General features: G+C 42.7%; 1 protein-coding gene across 3 annotated transcripts in view; it reads left to right on the top strand.

Annotated features, from left to right (window-relative positions):
- Positions 1 to 19,984, top strand: part of si:ch211-130h14.4 (uncharacterized) — a 210,796-nt gene that overhangs the window by 173,947 nt on the left and 16,865 nt on the right. For all 3 annotated transcript variants that reach the window (XM_067989086.1, XM_067989085.1, XM_067989087.1), the window contains one exon: positions 16,591 to 16,700. In XM_067989086.1, the coding sequence (XP_067845187.1) occupies positions 16,591 to 16,700 (110 nt within the window). The remainder of the gene's footprint in view (positions 1 to 16,590; positions 16,701 to 19,984) is intronic.

The raw sequence follows: 19,984 nt of genomic DNA, 5'->3' as shown, positions 1-19,984 counted from the left end.
TTGGTTACCCGATGCACATATCAAGCAGGTCAGAGGACCTCCTGGGGGGTCTGCTCCTGAGCCTAGTGAAATCTGCCACGCACGGGTCCGGGGTGCACAAGATCATCAGAAAGAGTCTCTCTGTGACTGTTTTTTCATGTTTTTGTTCTCTGGTCTCGTGCCTGGATGACCATGGAGTAGGGCCATGCAATGTTCCCCGGTTCACAAGAAGCTTTCCACGACCGGTGAGCACAATAGGTATTCAATATTTCCTAACTCCAATTTCACAATTGTTGTATAATAAGTTGCTGTCACTCACTTTTAGTTTGGGCAGGTTGCCATGTGTTAATGGTATCCCCTTCCCCCCTGAAGTTGCTTGTGGAGGCACTAGGTGCACCAATGCCACCCTATTGACCTGTACAAAATAGAACATTGAGGAGAGGCAATATAAACTAAATGATACAATTCTAAAGGAGGTGCAGGAACAGAGAGACCTGGGGGTATATGTGCACAAATCTTTGAAGGTGGCAGGACAGGATGAGAAAGCGGTTAAAAAAGCATATATGACCCTGGGCTTTATAAATAGAGGCATAGAGTACAAAAGCAAGGAAGTTATATTGAACCTTTATAAAACATTGGTTCGACCACAACTGGAGTATTGTGTCCAGTTCTGGGCATCGCACTTTAGGAAGGATGTGAAGGCCTTAGAGAGGGTGCAGAAAAGATTTACTAGGATGGTTCCAGGGATGAGGGACTTCAGTTGCGAGAATAGACTGGAGAAGCTGGGGTTGTTCTCCTAAGAGCAGAGAAGGTTAAGAGGAGATTTGATAGAAGTGTTCAAAATCATGAAGGGTTTAGATAAAGTAAATAAAGAGAAACTGTTCCCATAGGTGGAAGGGTCGAGAAACAGAGGACATAGATTTAAGGAGATTGGCAATAGAACCAAAGGCGACATGAGGAAAAACTTTTTTACGCAGCGAGTAGTTATGATCTGGAATGCGCTGCCTGAAAGGGTGGTCATGATGTGGAGATGCCGGTGATGGACTGGGGTTGACAATTGTAAACAATTTTACAACACCAAGTTATAGTCCAACAATTTTATTTGAAATTCACAAGCTTTCGGAGGCTTCCTCCTTCCTCAGGTGAATGTTGTGGAGGGTGGTGGATGGTGGTGGATGGTGGAAGAAGATTCAATCATGGCTTTCAAAAAGGAATTGGATAAATACTTAAAGGGAAAAAATTTGCAGGGCTACTGGAAAAGAGCTGGCGAATGGGACTAACTGGATTGCTCTTATAAAGAGCCGGCACAGGCACGATGGGCCGAATGGCATCCTTCTGTGCTGTAACCATTCTATAATTCTATGACAATGCTGCCCACCAATGTGTAGTGCTAGTAGTTGTGTTATGGTTTAGGATGTTTTTGTTTTATGGTATTAGTACAAGATTCATTATATTGTCTCCCTTCTATATCTCTTCCCACCCCTCTGCCTTCCAAATATTTTCAAATAAGCAAAGCAGGGCCAGGATTGTGGTAAATTCCAGACCCAAGCCAGGAATACCTGGAGTAAGCCTTTCATTTTATGTTGTAATGTTTACTTGTGTTTCTTTCATGATTCCTTCTGGTTGAAGACAAGATGTGACTGTAACAGTTGGACTTCCAAGCCTGTAGAAAGCAGGCAGAAAAAATGAATGAGAAAAAAAAGAAAAGCAGACGAATACTCGTCTTTATCATGGTAATAGTAATTAGTATATTGTGGAGAATGGGCCTAAACAATAGACTGGGTTACATTGGCCACTACAGTATAAACTGCTTCCTGCTCCAAGGAGTCACTATACACTTTTACTGAGGTAACACGTACACAGAGCTGGGAACTACAAAGCTCAACAACTGTTCTCACAGCATCAAAGAAACAGAGCTACACCTCCTTCAGCTGTCTGAGGCACTTTTCAATATGCATACCTTCAAATACTGTAAATCCTTAATACTCCAGATTTCTTCAGTATGGTATTAGTTTTAGGATCATGCCACCTTGAAGTGGATAGTTTCCCCATTTGTCAGTTTGCTCTTTGCGTTATAATGTAAAACAATAGAAAGAAGTGTTTAAACATTAGCTTCAGGTGTCCTTTAAACCAGCTCCGTGCAGAATATTTTTGCAGGCGAGTGTTCAAATTTGACAATTTTTATGTGAATTAATATTGAGGTTTTTTTTTACCATGCATATGCAGACATTCTATATCAATTAGTTAACATAGTAATGAATTTATAAGTCTTTCCAAAACTGAAAGGCCCATTTTTTTCCGTCGCACTGGGCACATTGGCAAATTATGTTTGCACTTGATGGGTGTATAAAATGGATTGCACCTAGGTTGTAAACCTCCATTAGCTAAACTCAGTGTTTAGTTTTTGTGGTGGAGGTGCTGGAGTCAGCTGAATACAAGGTTGGCTTTGTCACAGGTATTTGTCACATTACATCATGTGCAAAGGCATGGCAGAAATATGCAGACAGAAACACAGAAACATTACTATGATCAAAATAAATATGCCCAAAAATTGAATGGTGGGGTTTGTTCAATACTTCAGCAGAGGACAAGTGGAACAACTTTGAAGGCATAATTCTGAGCACGTATGATAAATATAAGGATAAACTTAATAAGCATGACCCTAAATTGATGAACAAAAAAAATCAGAAATGAAATGAGGAGAAAGAATGTTCTCTACAAATCATGCAGAAAGAAAGGTAAAGGATGTCACTGGGCTGAATATGGGGGAGGGGATGATTTTAACCCTACCTGCCCAGTGGCTGGGCAGTTGAAATGCCCTGGCTAACTTACCCACTAGAAATCCGCTCGGATCCCACTGTTTTCAATTTTAACAGTCACTTCTGGGCAGGCAGCTAAGCTGCCCACCCAATGCCGGTGTGGTCTTAATTCATCTATGCTAATTGCAGTTCGATGATGTCAGGTGAAGGCCAGCGTAAAGAGGATCGGAAAGTCCAAGAGGCCCCCCAGGTGAGTTTGTAAAAAAAAGAAAGACTTGCAGTTATATAGAAACATAGAAACATAGCAAATAGAAAATAGGAGCAGGAGTAGGCCATTCGGCCCTTTGAGCCTGCTCCGCCATTCAAAGTGATCATGGCTGATCCTCTATCTCAGTACCATATTCCCGCTTTCTCCCCATACCCCTTGATGTCTTCTGTGTCCAGAAATCTATCTATCTCCTTCTTAGATATATTCAGTGACTTGGCCTTCACAGCCTTCTGTGGTAGAGAATTCCACAGGTTCACGACCCTCTGAGTGAAGAAATTTCTCCTCATCTCAGTCCTAAATGTCCTACCCCATATCCTGAGACTGAGACCCCTCGTTCTAGACCTCCCAGCCAGGGGAAACATCCTCTCTGCATCCAGCATGTTTAGCCCTGTCAGAATTTTTTACGTTTCAATAAGATCCCCTCTCATTATAGAAACCTTTCATGACCTCATGACATTACAAAGCGCTTTACAGCCAATGAAGTACTTTTGAAGTGTAATCGCTTTTGATAATGTAGGAAACACAGCAGCCAGTTTGCGCACAGCAAGGTCCCACAAACTGCAATGTGATAATGACCAGATAATCTATTTTAGTGACTTTGGTCGGGATAAATATTGGCCAGGACACTGCTCTTCTTCCCTGCTCTTCTTCGAAATAGAGCCATGGGATCTTTTACATCAACCTGAGAGAGCAGACGGGGCCTCGGTTTAACATCTCATCTGAAAGTCAGTACCTCCAACAGTGCAGTACTCCCTCAGTGTAGCACTGAAATGTCAACCTAGCTTTTGTGCTCAAGTCGCTGGAATGGGACTATGAACCCACAATCTTCTGACTCAGAGACCAGTATGCTACCAACTGAGCCATGGCTTTCTTTTGTGGGGCCAGAAGGAGCAGGAATGCTCCTCCAGGATCCACAAGGAATGGTTAGCTTCCCTTTCCCTGGATTCCCCTGCCTTCCCTACCGAGAGACTTCCTTAGAACCCCCTGCTCCACACAATGAATGCCAGGTGGGAAGTAAACCCTGGAAAGTGGACAAGCAGCGTGTTAATGAGGCCTGGTGATTAAAATTGCCGTGGCCTCACACTGCTGTGGATGGTCAGGAAATTAGCTTAAACCAGCAGTTTGCCACCGGAAACCCAATAGCAATTAAAATCCCCCCCTCCTAGGAATTTGCAGAAACACGTTAAAAGAAATTTAATGCAGAAGAGTGTAAAATATGGGAAGAAAAATGGGTTTATGTGTACTCCATGAATGATATTGAACTAGCTAAGGATGAAATTGAAAGAGATCTAAGAGTCTTAGCAGACTCAATGCTCAACATGTCCAACCAAGCAGCCTCGGACCTCCCGGTTTGGGTGCATGTTGTGGCTACATCGCTACCTTTGCGTTCAAAACCAGGCACTGATGATTTTCTACCCCCAAGACTTTTCAGCCTTGAAATAAAATGACTGAGAGATGATCTTGTAGACATATGTAAGACAGTAAATGGTACGGAAAGGTAGATCTGGAGCATTACTTAAAGCTAAATTGTGAGACAAGGACAGTGAGACACAGGTTCAAGCAGCAAAAAGCAAAATTAGGACCAACGTCAGGAAATTCTTCTTCACACAAAGAATGATCAACATATGGAATGGACTTCTGGGTAGAGCAATGGAAACAAGAACCGTGTAATCATTTAAGAAAAAATGAGCTCCTGCAATGGGGAGAGGGCAGGGTATTTCTAGATTTTAATAGTCGGAAAATAGCATGAGGTGTGCTGACCTACATACATCAATTGCTGATATACGCTCCTGTTGTGAGAACATCCGTTCTGGGAGTGCAAATCCATTACGGTTGAAGTTTGACTCCAGTGGTAGCGCAAAACAGGCAATAGCGAATCAGGCGAGGTATAAAACAGCTGCCAATTCACTATCGCCTGTTTTGCATTACTGTCAAAGTCAAATTTAACCCCCATACAGTCTACCCTTAAATTAGATAGCAGGTCTCCCACAGTGTTGCTTATGATGAGTCAGAAGATATGGTGTTTTGAAAGACTGGGAGCATTGTATCATCTAATACATGATGTATTATAATATAGTTAAACTTCTGTGGCAGTGCTCACGAACAACAAACAAATTATATCTCTCTCCCTGAAACTGTCTCTTTTTGCTGCTTTCCTGTTCTCTATTTCCCAGGATGTTGATGGTGGAGGATTCGGCAATGGTAATGCCGTTGAATGTCAAGGGGAGGTGGTTAGACTTTCTCTTGTTGGAGATGATCATTGCCTGGCACTAGTCTGGCGTGAATGTTACTTGCCACTTATAAGCCCAAGCCTGTCCAGGTCTTGCTGCATGTGGGCTCAGACTGCTTCATTATTTTGTTGAAGAGCATGCCTATGTGGATGTTGGGATAGGCTGCGAAACCCTCCATAGTGAAATAGTCTACTGTCAGAGCTCACAAATGAAGAATGTAAACTTAGGTAAGGTACCATAGGTCTGCTGGTGCCCCCGACGTATCCCATCATGAGTCTTCAGGACAAGAGGGGAGAAATTTGAAGAATAGATGGAGCTCTATTCCTGTTTTTTCAATTCACTTTAATGTGTCCAAGCAGATGTGATATCAATGTCTCAAGGATGGTCTATGTTTGCCATTTATTTTTCGCCAATTTTTCTTCCTTGCCTTAATCTCTAGAAAGAGTTGCTGCGGTATGGTATCACAGACAAACAGGTATTTCGCCCAAGTGGCCACTATTCGTGTGTACTTGGGCAATTCACACTTGGGGGCCATCATACCCAAGCATAATCCTGTTCTCATTTGCACCCTTCAAGAAGGGGTTGCTAGATAGCCATCAAGAGCAGGAACTAGAAACTACGGCAGATTCTTTTCCTCGCCTTACTTGGGCACTGAGTCTAATTGTAACATGGTGACTGCTGGCCCTGATAAGATCAGCGAACTCAGCGTAGGCCGAGATTCAAACCTGGGATCTTCCTGATGCATGGCTTAGCTATTCACTGGATGACTTCCCTGAGCCACCAGAGAAACTTATTCACCATTTCTTGGCACTCCATGCTCAGCCTCAAATAAACTGCCAATGCAACCTCATTTGCCCAATCTCCACTATAAGGCACAGGTAAAAAGCTACTTCTCACAAGATGTTGGCCAGCTCATTTGCTGAAAGCAATCAAGACCAAAAAGGTTAAAGCAGTGATAACTGACACCCAGGCAACAAAGAGCTCAGCAATGAGAGAGCACAGAGGAGAAACCTGAGAGCTGCAGATTGACTAAAGTAGCCAATATCCATGGGTGAATACAGCCAAAAGAAATATAGGCATAGTCATCAGTAAAGCTAACATTATGAAACCAGTCCTAAGTCCTGGGGGCTGAAAGTCAGACATCTCATCAGTCTTGCAAGGGTATCCCGGACACCCAAGTGTAAATTGTATGGGAAACTTCATTAACATTAGGGATGCCACTTAGGTCACCTACACTTGCAAATTCCTTTTCTGAGGTCTGGCACTTGTTTGGAGACAGTCATCAGATAATTTGTCCTCTCCCCTGGGGCGCAAAAATTCAACCTTCTCTAAAACACTCAATCAGAGCAGAGCAGAATGAAGGAATGTCTCTCTGGAGCAGCTCTTATGTAACCGAGCATTGATGATAAGCTTTCCACCATTTGCCAAATCCAAATACTGAGCAGGAGGTAAGGTGAGTTGGATTTGGAGCAGTGGTTCAGTGGGGGGGAGTTTAAGATCCCAGAGTTTGGATGTTTGCTTTGCTGATAATGAAAACTCATTGTGGACCATAATAACCTTAACTACTAGGGCTCCCCTGAGAGTCCGATGAGTGAAGATCACAACTGGTGGTGTATTAAGCCATATATATGGAGAAGGTCCCAGATTCAATTAGTGTTAGCTGATCTCAGTTGGAGCACCACTACTACTTTCTGGGCTAGGGAGAGTTAAAATCTCCCAGGGTTACCATTCCTGATAATGGACATCTGGTGAAAATAGAGTCAGGCTTGGATATATAATGCCTTTCATGTTGAATACTATAGCCGCTGATTGTTAAGAATGGGCATTTTGGGAGATACCCATTTGCACATGGATCCATAACCCAGCATGAGTCACCATTAAGAAGAGATGGGGAGAATAGGGAAGAAAATTAGCAAACACTTCCAATGTTACACATTAGTGATAGGACATTAACAGATACCTACTGAACACTGCAAGGTAAAGGAATCCTTAATTACAGATACCTTCACATTAATCTTTTATGTTATTCCTCATATATACTTAATGAAGGATTTGTGCTTTGTGTCTTATGGACCATATTCATTAGCTTAGGATAATGGTCCTGCACATTATATTTACTCCTTATAATGAATATCCCTTTATTACTCACTTAGAATTCAAACTGAATGCAGTCTATCAGCATTTCCAACTGTCTTGATTCAGTTCATGACCTGAACAGCTCATGCCATAGAACCATAGGACCATAGAAAAGATACAGCACAGAAGGGGGCCATTCGGCCCATCGTGTCCACACCGGCTCGAAGAACAACCAGGTGCCCATTCTAATCCCACCTTCCAGCACCTGGTCCATAGCCCTGCAGCTTACAGCATTTTAGGTGCAGGTCCAGGTACTTTTTAAAAGAGTTATGGGTCCCTGCCTCTACCACGAATTCAGGCAGTGAATTCCATACACCCACCGCCCTCTGGGTAAAAAAGTTTTTCCTCATGTCCCCTCTAATGCTTCCGCCAATCAGCTTAAATCTACGTCCCCTAGTTCTTGAACTCATCGCTAGGGGAATCAGGTACTTCCTGTCTACTCTATCTGGGCCCCTCATAATTTTGTACGCCTCAATCAAGTCACCCCTCAGCCTCCTCTGCTCCAAGGAAAACAACCCCAGCCTATCCAATCTCTCCTCGTAGCTGCAATTTTCAAGCCCTGGCAACATTCTTGTAAATCTTCTCTGCACTCTCTCCAGAGCAATAACGTCCTTCCTGTAATGTGGTGACCAGAACTGCGCACAATACTCCAGCTGTGGCCTTACCAGTGTTTTATACAGTTCCATCATTACATCCCTGCTTTTGTATTCTATACCTCGGATAATAATGGAGAGCATTCCGTATGCCTTCTTCACAACCTTATCTACCTGTACTGCCACCTTCAGGGACCTGTGCATATGCACTCCAAGGTCTCTCACTTCCTCTACCCCTCTCAATATATTCCTGTTTACTGCGTATTCCCTTTTACTGTTCGCCCTCCCTAAGTGCATTACCTCACACTTCTCCGGGTTGAACTCCATTTGCCACTTTTCCGTCCATTCCACCAACCCAATGATATCTTCTTGGAGTCTACAGCTATACTCTTCACTATCAACTACACGGCCAATTTTTGTGTCTTCTGCAAATTTGCCAATCATACCCCCTACATTCAAGTCCAAATCATTAATATATACCATAAACAGCAAGGGACCCAACACTGAGCCCTGTGGCACACCACTGGAAATTGATTTCCATTCACAAAGACATCCATCGACTTTTACCCTTAGTTTCCTGTTACTGAGCCAATTTTGGATCCAATTCGCCACTTTTCCCTGTAGTCCATGGGCTTTTACCTTTCTGACCAGTCTGCCATGTGGGACCTTGTCAAATGCCTTACTAAAATCCATGTAGACAACATCCACTGCACTACCCTCATCAATCCTCCTTGTCACTTCCTCAAAGAATTCAAACAGATTTGTAAGGCATGACCTTCCCTGAACAAACCCATGCTGACTATCCCTGATTAAACCATGCCTTTCCAAGTGACAGTTTATTCTATCTCTCAGTATTGATTCTAATAGTTTGCCCACCACCGAGGTAAGACTGACTGGCCTATAATTGTTCGGCCTTTCCCTCGTACCCTTTTTAAACAATGGTACTACGTTTGCAGTCTTCCAGTCCTCCGGTACCTCCTCTGTATCTAGTGAGGATTGGAAAATGATCCTCAGAGCATCTGCTATTTCCTCCCTGGCTTCCTTCAATAGCCTAGGAAACAATCCATCCGACCCTGGTGACTTATCAACTTTCAAGGATTCCAGTCCCTCTCGTACTTCCTCTCTCGTTATGTTTACCTTAACCAATATTTCACACCTCCACTCTTCAACTACCACGTCCGGATCATCCCTTTCCTTTGTGAATATGGAGACAAAATATTCATTTAAAACCCTACCCACATCCTCTGCTTCTACGCACAAGTTACCTTTATCATCCCTGATAGGTCCCACCTTTTCCTTAGCTGTCTTCTTGTTCTTAATGTACTGATAAAACATCTTTGGGTTTTCTTTATTCTTACTAGCTAATATTTTTTCATGCCCTCTCTTTGCTCTCCTTATTTCCTTTCTAACATCATCCCTGTACTTTCTATACTCCTCTAGGCTTTCTGCAGTATTTAGTTTTCTGTGACAGTCATAAGCTTTCTTTTACTGCTTTATCTTGCCCCGCATACTTCTAGACAACCAGGGGGCTCTAGATTTGGAGGTGCTACCCTTTTTCTTTGAGGGGACGTGTCTGCATTGTACCCGTAGAATTTCACTTTTTAGTGCCTCCCACTGGCTTGCCACTGATTGCTCCTCAAGTAGTTGTGTCCAGTCCACTTCTGCCAAATCACCTCTTAGTTCTGTAAAATTTGCCTTCCCCTAATTTTAAACATTTACTCCTGATTTAACTCTGTCCTTTTCCATAATAATGCTACAACTAACTGAATTGTGGTCACTATCCCCAATATGGTCACCCACTGTCACTTCACCCACTTGGCCATCTTCATTTCCCAGGACTAAATCTAGAATTGCATCCCCTCTTGTTGGGCTTGACATGTATTGGCTAAAAATGTTCTCCTGGACACCGATCAAGAATTTTGCACCCTCTGTGCCCCTCACACTGTTTGAATCCCAGTTGATGTTAGGGTAGTTGAAGTCCCCTACTATTATTGCCCTCTTATTTTTGCACTCAGAAATTTGCCTACATATTTGTTCTTCTATCTCCCTTTTGCTATTTGGGGGTCTATAGTACATTCCTAGTAGTGTGACCGCCCCTTTTTTATTTCTTAGCTCAACCCATATGGCCTCGATTGATGATCCATTTAGCATATCATCCCTTCTCACAACTGTAATTGATTCTTTAACCCCCCTCCTTTTTTATCACCCACTCTATCCTGCCTAAAAACTCTTTATCCAAGGATATTGAGCTGCCAATTATCCCCCTCTTTAAGCCAGGTTTCCGTTATAGCAATGGTATCATGCTGCCATGTGTCTATCTGTGCCCTTCGCTCATCTGCTTTGTTTGTAATACTCCTTGCATTGAAGTATATACCCTTTAACCCCATCAAATTCCTGTGCTGAACACTATTTAACCTTTGCTTCTTTTGCCTTTCTGAGTCGCTAACTACGTCACTAACTACGTCAATGTCGTGTTAAATTACTCACCCAAGAAATCCTTTGATTTTCCTCCCTGAGGTAAATGGCAGGACAGATGCCCATACAGGGTTGCTACCTGTCTAATGTAGATGTTTTGCCTCACAGGTTAGAACATGTCTGATTTCTAGGAACCAAGAGTTCTTACTGCGAAAAGCTGTGACTGTTAAATACCTGCTCTCTTGATACTTGATTAATGTGCAGGATTTCAATTATTTTTTTGCTCTCCTTAATTATCTTAGTGGGTAAATGCACTGCATGTTATCGTAATGGCCCTTACAGAATAGGAAAACCCCCGGTTTGATTCCCAGTCTGTGCTGAGTTAGCTGCTTTTAGCCAGGGTAGTAGTTGGCCTCAGTGCCTTTAGACTAGGAAAGAGAAAAGTCACCTAGAGTAGACACTTTTGATTGCCATCCATTGGAAAGTCCATCTGTGTGGACATCAAAAAGTCCATCTGTGAATTTAGTTGAACTATGAGGTCCCCCATGGTCAAATAACCTGTCGACACTCTTGGCCTAGACTCACAGATGGCCACTTTGGGGAGGTATTAGAGGCTGTCGGCATCTGTGGAAGCATACCCGAGCAAGAGTCAGCATCTTCAAAAGAAAACAAATGGGTGTAAATTTTCATGGGGGTGTTTTGTCAAATTTTATTTTTGTATTTTTATTTGCCCACTTGGCTTAGTCTAGAACTGAGTGGCAAATGCATTTCCTGCATGTAGGCTGCCACCAATTACCATCACGAAGTGATTTTTTAATATATAGCTGCAGTATAAATAGGGTTAATGTGCAGGTAATTAAATGCTCCTGTTACAAAAAATATTAGTTAATATAATCAGCAGAACTCAAAAGTTTTGCTTTATAGTCACTCAGAATGAAAAATAAATCAAGTGTAAAGACCCAAAGTAACCTGAATTTTGACTGTTGCTGATTTATTCAGGACTAGCAAAATTTGCCCCATATTCAGACAACACAAGACTCAAATGTACCTGTCCTTTAGACAAAATAATGGCATGCATTTACAAGAGGCCAACACATCCTGTTTCACATACACAACCACATTCTGTGTCATATCATTGCACTGTGCATTCACATGCTATTTTCAACATTCTATCAGAAGTTTCCTGTTTTTGAGGTTGATAGGAAGATGGTTGCTGCTGTCTGCGACTGTAGCACCAGCAACAATGGCAGGTGGTATTATAAACATCACACCCAATGGTTTCGTGGGGAAGGGTCTAAACCCTGTCAGTCTCCCAGTAGCAGTGGCATGGCTTTTTGAAAGTAGTCTGTTAGGTCTAGGTGGGTTCCAATAATGCATCTGATCCCTATCAGTCTACCGGTGGCTGCTTATGTGCTCTTTGACGATCTTTGTAATCTAATAGTTCTGGGAAGGATGCATCTGACCCCTGTCAGTCTTTAGATGGGTATGTATGCGTGTTTTGAAACTCTCATTAGTCTTAATAGGTATGGGAAGGGTGCTAGGTATATATCTTATCCCTGTGAGTCTACTGGTGGGGCAGTGATGTATCTGTCCCTGGAGACCTACGGGAGGGTGGGGGGGAGGGGAACAGTGACTACATCTATAATTCCTGTGATCTAGAAAGGCTTCTACAGCTGACTGGGTTACTTGGATCTGGCTTCAGCTCTACAGATGATTCAATTTTAGGCACTCGTAAGCAGAAACCAAAATGTAAAAAGGTCCAAATGTTCATTCATAATAACTATTCCCATTGCTTCCCTGTATACCTTACAGTATATAATATATAGGAATATAGTATAAAATCTGATTTGCAGTGTGTTACTATGCTGCGACAAATTTAAGGCATTCACACAACATAAGTGAGAGAGCAGTTCGTCAGCTTATCAACACAAGGTGCTACAAATGTCCAAGCCAGCTGTTAATTATCTTACATACAGTCTTGCATTTGCCATTCCAGAAAGGCTCTCCAGCAAACTATGCCATATGCATTGATCAGGTCTAGACTCTCCTACCTACGCCACATATATTGATCAGGAGACCCACCTCCTGCTCCCTCAGCCCTATCACCACCAAACCACTGACCACCCAGTTTCCTTTTCTGGACCTCATGTTAACTGATATTGTTAATGATTCCCTCTACTCAGGTACTGTCCCCCTCCTTTTCCAATCAGCTGTCATCACCCTCCTCCTCAAAAAACTTACCCTTGACCCTTCTATCCTTGTAAACTATCGCTCCATTACCAACTTTCCTTTTCTCTCCAAAGTCCTTGAACGTGTTGTCGCCTTCCAAATCCATTCCTATCTTTCCTGCAACTCCATGTTTGAATCAATTCAAATCAGGCTTCTGCCCCGACAAAGCAATGAAACGGCCTGTATCAAATTCACAAATGTGACCGTGGTGAACTACTCCGCCTCATCCTTCTCGAGCTGCCTGCAGCCTTTGACATGGTTGACAACACCATCCTCCTCCAATGCCTCTCCTCCATTGTCCAGCTGGGTGGGACTCCCCTCACGTGGTTCCATTCCTATCTATCCAGTCGTAGCCAGAGAATCTCCAGCACTGGCTTCTCTTCCCACTCCTGCACCATTACCTCTGGAGTCCCCCAAGGATCTATCCATGGCCCCCTCCTATTTCTCATCTGCATGCTGACCCTCGGCGGCATCATCATAAAACATAATGTCAGATTCCACATAAATGCTGAGGACACCAAGCTCTACACCACCACCACCTCTCTCGACCCCTGCTCTGCCTCTGATTTGTCACGCTGCTTGTATGACATACAGTATTGGATGAACAGAAATTTCCTCCAATTAAACATTGGGAAGACTGAAGCTATTGTCTTCGATCCCCACCACAAACTCTGTTCCCTAGCCACCGACGCCAACCCCCTCCCTGGCCACTGTCTGAGGCTGAACCAAATTGTTCGCAACCTCAGCGTTCTATTTGACCCTGAGCTGAGCTGCCGACCCCATATCCTTTCCATCATCAAGACCGCGTATTTCCACCTCCATAACATCGCTCAATTCTGCGCCTACCTCAGCCCATCTGCTGCTGAAACCTTCATCCATGCCTTTGTTACCTCTAGACATGACTATTCCAATGCTCTCCTGGCCGGCCTCCCACCTACCACCCTCCGTAAACTTGAGCTCATCCAAAACTCTGTTGGCCCCATCCCAATTCACACCAAGTCCCATTCATCCATCACCCCTGTGCTCGCTGACCTACATTGGCTCCCGGTCCGGCAGTGCCTCCGTTTTAAAATTCTCATCCTTGTTTTCAAATCCCTCCATGGCCTCACCCCTCCCTATCTTTGTAACCTCCTCCAGCCCTACAACCCTCCGAGATCTCTGCACTCGCCCAATTCTGGCCTCTTGCGCATCCACAATTTCCTTGCAGCACCATTGCCAGCTCTACCTTCAGCTGTCAAGGCCCTAAGCTCTGGAATTCCTTCCTTAATCCTCACCGCCTCTCTCTCTTTTGTCGCTCCTTTAAAACGATTTCTTTGACTAAGCTTTTGGTTTACCTGTCCTACCATTTCATAGTAGGTACAGACAGAAAGAGGCCATTCGGCCCATCGTACCTATGCCAGCTCTTTGAAAGAGCCATCCAATTATTCCCCTGCTTTTTCCCAAAGCCCTGTACATTTTTTCCCTTCAAGTATTTATCCAACTCCCTTTTGAAACTTAATATCTCTTTATGTGGCTCAGTGTCAAATTTTGTCTGATAACACTCCTGTGAAGTGCCTTGGGACGTTTTACTACATTAAAGGCCCTATATAAATGCAAGTTGTTGTCCTTGTCCATGCTCTCCTACCTACAGCACATGTATTGATCAGGTCTGGACTCTCCTACCTACATATCGTGTATTCATCAGGTCAGGCTCTCCTGCTAAACTACACCTCATGTATTAATCAGGTCAGGCTCTCCTGCTACCTACACCACATGTATTGATCAGGTCAGGCTCTCCTGCTACCTACACCACATGTATTGATCTGGTCAGACTCTGCTGCTACCTACACCACATGTATTGATCTGGTCAGGCTCTCCTGCTACCTACGCCACATGTATTGATCAGGTCAGGCTCTGCTGCTACCTACACCACATGTATTGATCTGGTCAGACTCTGCTGCTACCTACACCACATGTATTGATCTGGTCAGGCTCTCCTGCTACCTACGCCACATGTATTGATCTGGTCAGACTCTCCTGCTACCTACACCACATGTATTGATCTGGTCAGACTCTCCTGCTACCTACACCACATGTATTGATCTGGTCAGACTCTCCTGCTTCCCACACCACATGTATTGATCAGGTCTAGACTCTCCTACCTACAGCACAGGTATTGATCAGATCAGGTTCTCCTGCTATTTACATCACATGTATTTATCAGGTTGGAGTCTCCTGCTATGTACAAGATAGGAAAAGAACGTTTCATTCAGCAGGTTCCAGATACTTCGGTGTTCTGTATATATTTCATTGAAGCTATCTACATGTTTCTGATTGTCGTGGCTTGCTCAGTTTCAGCAATTTAATTTGTGGTAGCTAATAATGAATGTGACTATTAATCTGCAGATCAGGCTGTTTCCTTCACACTGCCAGGTGTCCAGCCTGCTTTGGGCACTAATGTTTATTTTGTTGCTGGTTCCCCCACATGTTGCACTGAGTTGCCAAGGCCAGCTTTGAGCTTTTGATGTTTAATACATATTAAAGACTTCAAACATCATATCGACTGATTATTAAACTGTAGCTCTTTAATACTTTATTACAAAAACTAATGACAAAGGAAACAGTGGAATTATAGGTCCAGAATTTGCTGGAGCATGTGCCGTGAAGTGGATTTTTTTCTTCACTCTTCAGCTCCAATTATTTTTGAGCCACAAATTGCTGGAAGTGCCAATAGTTAATGGGGCATCTGGGACATTGGTCAATGAGGGAACCAATGGTCTATCTCCTTAACCAATGAAATTTAAGGAAAGGGAAAGAAACAGAGGAATGATGGAGAAAGAAATATGGTGAATTAAAGTCAAATTAGTTACAGAAAGAGAAATAAAGAGATGGAAAGAAAGATTGGATTAAGTGAGAGAGAAAAAAGAAACAGAAAGGAAAAGTAAGAAAAAAATTTTAAAATTTAAAATTTAAAAGACCTCTAGGAACAATTTACTGCCTGCAGGAGTGAGATTCCAGAGTTTTAATTGTTCCCTTTCTGGGCCTCCAAGGTTGAGTGACATGTGAGGACCATAAGTCACCTCCTTACACCGTGAAATAGTGGCCTAACTTTCTGCGGCAAGTTTAATTTATTTTTACGGCGCAAATCCAGCAATTTCTTGAAACTCACTGCGAAATTGACGGTGAGCTCCCGTTTTTGCGAGGCTAAGTGGAGTGGTGTAAATTGTCCAGCAAACAGGGTATCTCTTCCTCTCCACAAATTGCTGTTTTTGTACGCACTAATGCCGTGAACGTGCCGTTACTTTTCCAGCAAATTCTGGGCCATAATTTTCACAATAACAATGGGGTAGAATTTCCGTGATGGTTCCCTGATCTCCTGCCATGACATTGGTGGAAACCCCAGAAAAATGGCCGTTAATGCTGTTCCTCTGCTGTTTCTGCCAAAGTTACGGTGAGCGATCAGGGAGCCACTATGGAAATTCTACCCCACATTACCTTATTTAGCTTTTAACACATTCACTACTATAAACAACACTACAGGTTCCAGTCCCCGGATTTATGGAGATAGGGGCATTGTGGCTTACTATTTATATGCACCACTTGTAGTTCTCCTGGGCAATATACAGCTAGGGAAGCCCCAGGTTTCATCTCAAACCTCTGCTGATCTTAGCTGCAGTGGCAGTAAATCTAAATGGCCTGAATGCCCCTGGGCTGGAGAGGGGGATATCAGCCTGAGTTCCCATTCCTGATTTCTATCCAGTGATCCCCACTGAAAGAGCATACAGGTGGGTGTCATATGAGGGCAGGCTTGGACTCAGCTATGATGCCCCACCCCATTTTACCCTTTTAAACCATATGTGGAGGGCAACTATTAATTTTTTTCTGGGATATTTGCTTCAATAGTGCAATTTTTTTTGTATTTTACAATTATACTTAACATTTATACAAAGTGTATGTTCCTTTATTTTCAAATATTTACTTTGATTCTACCAATTTATTAGATGAAAAACCTTAAAATGGTGCAGGAGAAAGCCCATCACAGAGAGGTGCAACTTGACCAACTCTACCAGATGTACAGTTGCTCCTTTGCTAACATGGCAGCAGCCCAACGGTAAGTCTACTCAATTTTTGTTTTGAGATTACACAGATTATACCTTTAGAAAGACGTGACTAGCTCAACTTTCCCCTCTTGCACTAGGAATAAAATTAATTTCAGTGTGAACAGATAGTATTTATGCCCATTGCAACCATAAAACTCTTTTGTTGCATTATTATCTGCTAGCCAAATCTAATCAGATATCTGCTTGTTTCAATCTTTTTCAGTGGAAACAAGATTGAAAACCTCATTTTTCAAAAGTTAGGTTTCACTTATCAAAAATATTGGCATTTTCCCAGAGAAAATCTCTCATGTATATTGTACTTTTCTTTTAATGCAAATCAACTGATGTTATTCTTCTTTCTTCTGTCCCTCTTTTCTCTTGCTCTTTCTTTCTGAGTTTTATGCCTAAAGCAAAACCCTTCAGAAAGTTATTTATTGAATAGGAAAACAATCAGGAAATTACTTAGTCTTATGTCATTGGGTACTCTGATCTTAAATAATTTGTGGGTATTTACATTTCTTTTATTAAGAATTCCATATAACAATGTCAGTGCATTAGCATCTGACCCTGTCTGCATATGTGCAGTGGATTCTAAGTGGATGTTGATATGGTTCATATTCCAGAACCACCAACTGCAGTACTTACCCCGGAATTGATCTGGAATTTGGAGTATAAATTCTTTTAGTCACGTGGATGAATGGGTCCCAATAAAATGGAATCTGGCCGTCTGCGAGAGAAAGTCAGCCACCAATTCAGTTCGCTCTTTATTAGCATTTGAATCAGGCTGAGATAGTTGTTTTGCTTTAAAAGAGAAATGTATCCTTTGTTGTATCAATTAGAGCCGAGGTCATTTTCCCATTTCCTTTTATCAGCTAAAATGGACATGGAAATGACAATAAAGAAGAAAGTTTGTTCTACTGACTGAAATGTAAATGTAGGCTTTGTTCAAGTGAATCACGCTCACCATCATGCCATTTGATGTAAATTTATTCACTTCAGCTACTTATGCTTGGGGATCTTTAATTTTGTGACAGCGGTTCCACTTGCTCACTTATCTAGACACTAGAAGAGATGGACTTGTGTACAGAATCCAGATTTTCTTTGTGATTTTAACTGAATCTTTCTGAAAGCAGAACATAGCACAATTTCACTACTGTGTTAACTGATGAAATATCAGCTGTTCCAATGGCTGAAAGATACAAATTTTGTCTCAGGTCCTAGATTAGTTTCACAGCCCATGCTGAATTAGTTGATCTTAAATAAAATCAGAAAATGCTGGAAAAGCTCAACAAGTGAGGAAACATCTGTGGAGAAAGAAATAGAGTTAACGTTTCAGGTCGAAGACCTTTCAAACTTTTTAACTTGGATGGGGATGAGGGTGCTCTATTGGATACAGACCACTGGTTCAACTAAGAGAAAAATGGCCATGATTTACATTCCTGCTCCTGGTAGTGTGCATGTTTAAACACCAGGTGAGAATATAATTGGGCTCAGCAGTGATGTCCTCCACAGCTGGATAGCCTGCTGGCATTCACTATCAAGTGTCAGAGATGAATTTTGGCCACATGAATAATGTGCCATATGACAGCCCCGTACCCGCACATGGACCACAGCCCAATAAAGGAATCAGCACCTTCAGAAAAGGGAGACAAAACTGAGGGGAAAAATGTACAAAAAACAAACTTTGTGATGTTGTTCTAATTATAGGCAAGCTATCAGAAGCCAAGAACAGGAATATCTTGTGTTACCATCATACAGATATCCATTAGTTTCACTCCAAGGATCTCCTTTATTTCTCGCTGTCTACAGGGTCTATTCCTGTAGTTGGCTCTCTCCACAGGAAAATACACATATGCTTTTAAATTTTCTTCTGAAATCATAAATGGGATTTACACAACAATGTGTTTCTCCTGCAATGGCTGCAGTTCTGTGTTTCCTACACAAAGGCCAAGACTACAGAAGGGTGACCAGCCCTTAGGTCCTTCATCAACACTGCTCTGAAACCACCCATAGTGGATTGTTCATCCTCCCTATTTCCTTATGAGGAAGTGCCTGGCCTCGGCTCCACACTTCCCCCTCTGTGTTGTTGCAGACGTCAGGAACTTAGTGAGTTGAGGACTGTGAGCACATTGCCACGTCTTACTATTCTATGACAACGTGCTTGAACCTGCTACATCACTGTACCACCTCAGTCCAATTTTTTAGTTCTGGAATTCACTCCCTAAACCTCTGTGCCTCTCCGAATCTTGTCACTGGCAATATCTGGTATCTCTGCTTTTGGTCACCTTTCCTAATGTCTCCTTTTTGGCTCGGTGTCAATTTTTGTCTGATTATGCTCCTGTGATACGTTTTATTACAATAAAGGCACTATATAAATGCAAGTTGTTGTTGCAAAGTAAACGTATGCATCTATGCCTTTTGCATCACTGGAATGCACTTTTATTTTTTTTCATGTCAGTGTAATACATATGGAGGTATATATATATGTGTTTGTTAATCACAGGTCTGATTTAAACGGGTTTCAACTTTCAGTAAAATGTAATAAAATGAGATATGCTATACTTAAAGACTAGGCAAGGTTAATCTGAAGCCTATGATGCAGATTGTTTGAATTTTAATGATTTTTTAATTCGTTCATGGGATGTGGGTGTCACTGGTAAGGCCAGCATTTATTGCCCATCCCTAATTGCCCTTGAGAAGGTGGTGGTGAGCCGTCATCTTGAACCGCTGCAGTCCGTGTGGTGAAGGTTCTCCTACAGTGCTGTTAGGGAGTTCCAGGATTTTGACCCAGCGACGATGAAGGAACAGTGATATATTTCCAAGTCGGGATGATGTGTGACTTGGAGGGGAATGTGCAGGTGGTGTTGTTCCCATGTGCCTGCTGCCCTTGTCCTTCCAGATGGTAGAGGTCGCAGGTTTAGGAGGTGTTGTCGAAGAAGCCTTGTTGAGTTGCTGCAGTACATCCTGTAGATGGTACACACTGCAGCCACGGTGCACCGGTGGTGAAGGGAGTGAAGGGTGGTGGACGGGGTGCCAATCAAGCAGGCTGTTTTGTCCTGGATGGTTTCAAGTTTCTTGAGTGTTGTTGGAACTGCACTCATCCAGGCAAGTGGAGAGTATTCCATCACACTCCTGACTTGTGCCTTGTAGATGGTGGAAAGGCTTTGTGGAGTCAGGAGGTGAGTCGCCGCAGAATACCTAGCCTCTAACCTGCTCTTGTAGCCACAGTATTTATGTGGCTGGTCCAGTTAAGTTTCTGGTCAATGGTGACCCCCAGGATGTTTGTGGGGGATTC

This window comes from Heptranchias perlo, chromosome 8, assembly GCF_035084215.1.
Source record: "Heptranchias perlo isolate sHepPer1 chromosome 8, sHepPer1.hap1, whole genome shotgun sequence".
Lineage (NCBI taxonomy): Eukaryota > Metazoa > Chordata > Chondrichthyes > Hexanchiformes > Hexanchidae > Heptranchias > Heptranchias perlo.
This window is presented reverse-complemented; position numbering and strand designations above follow the sequence as displayed.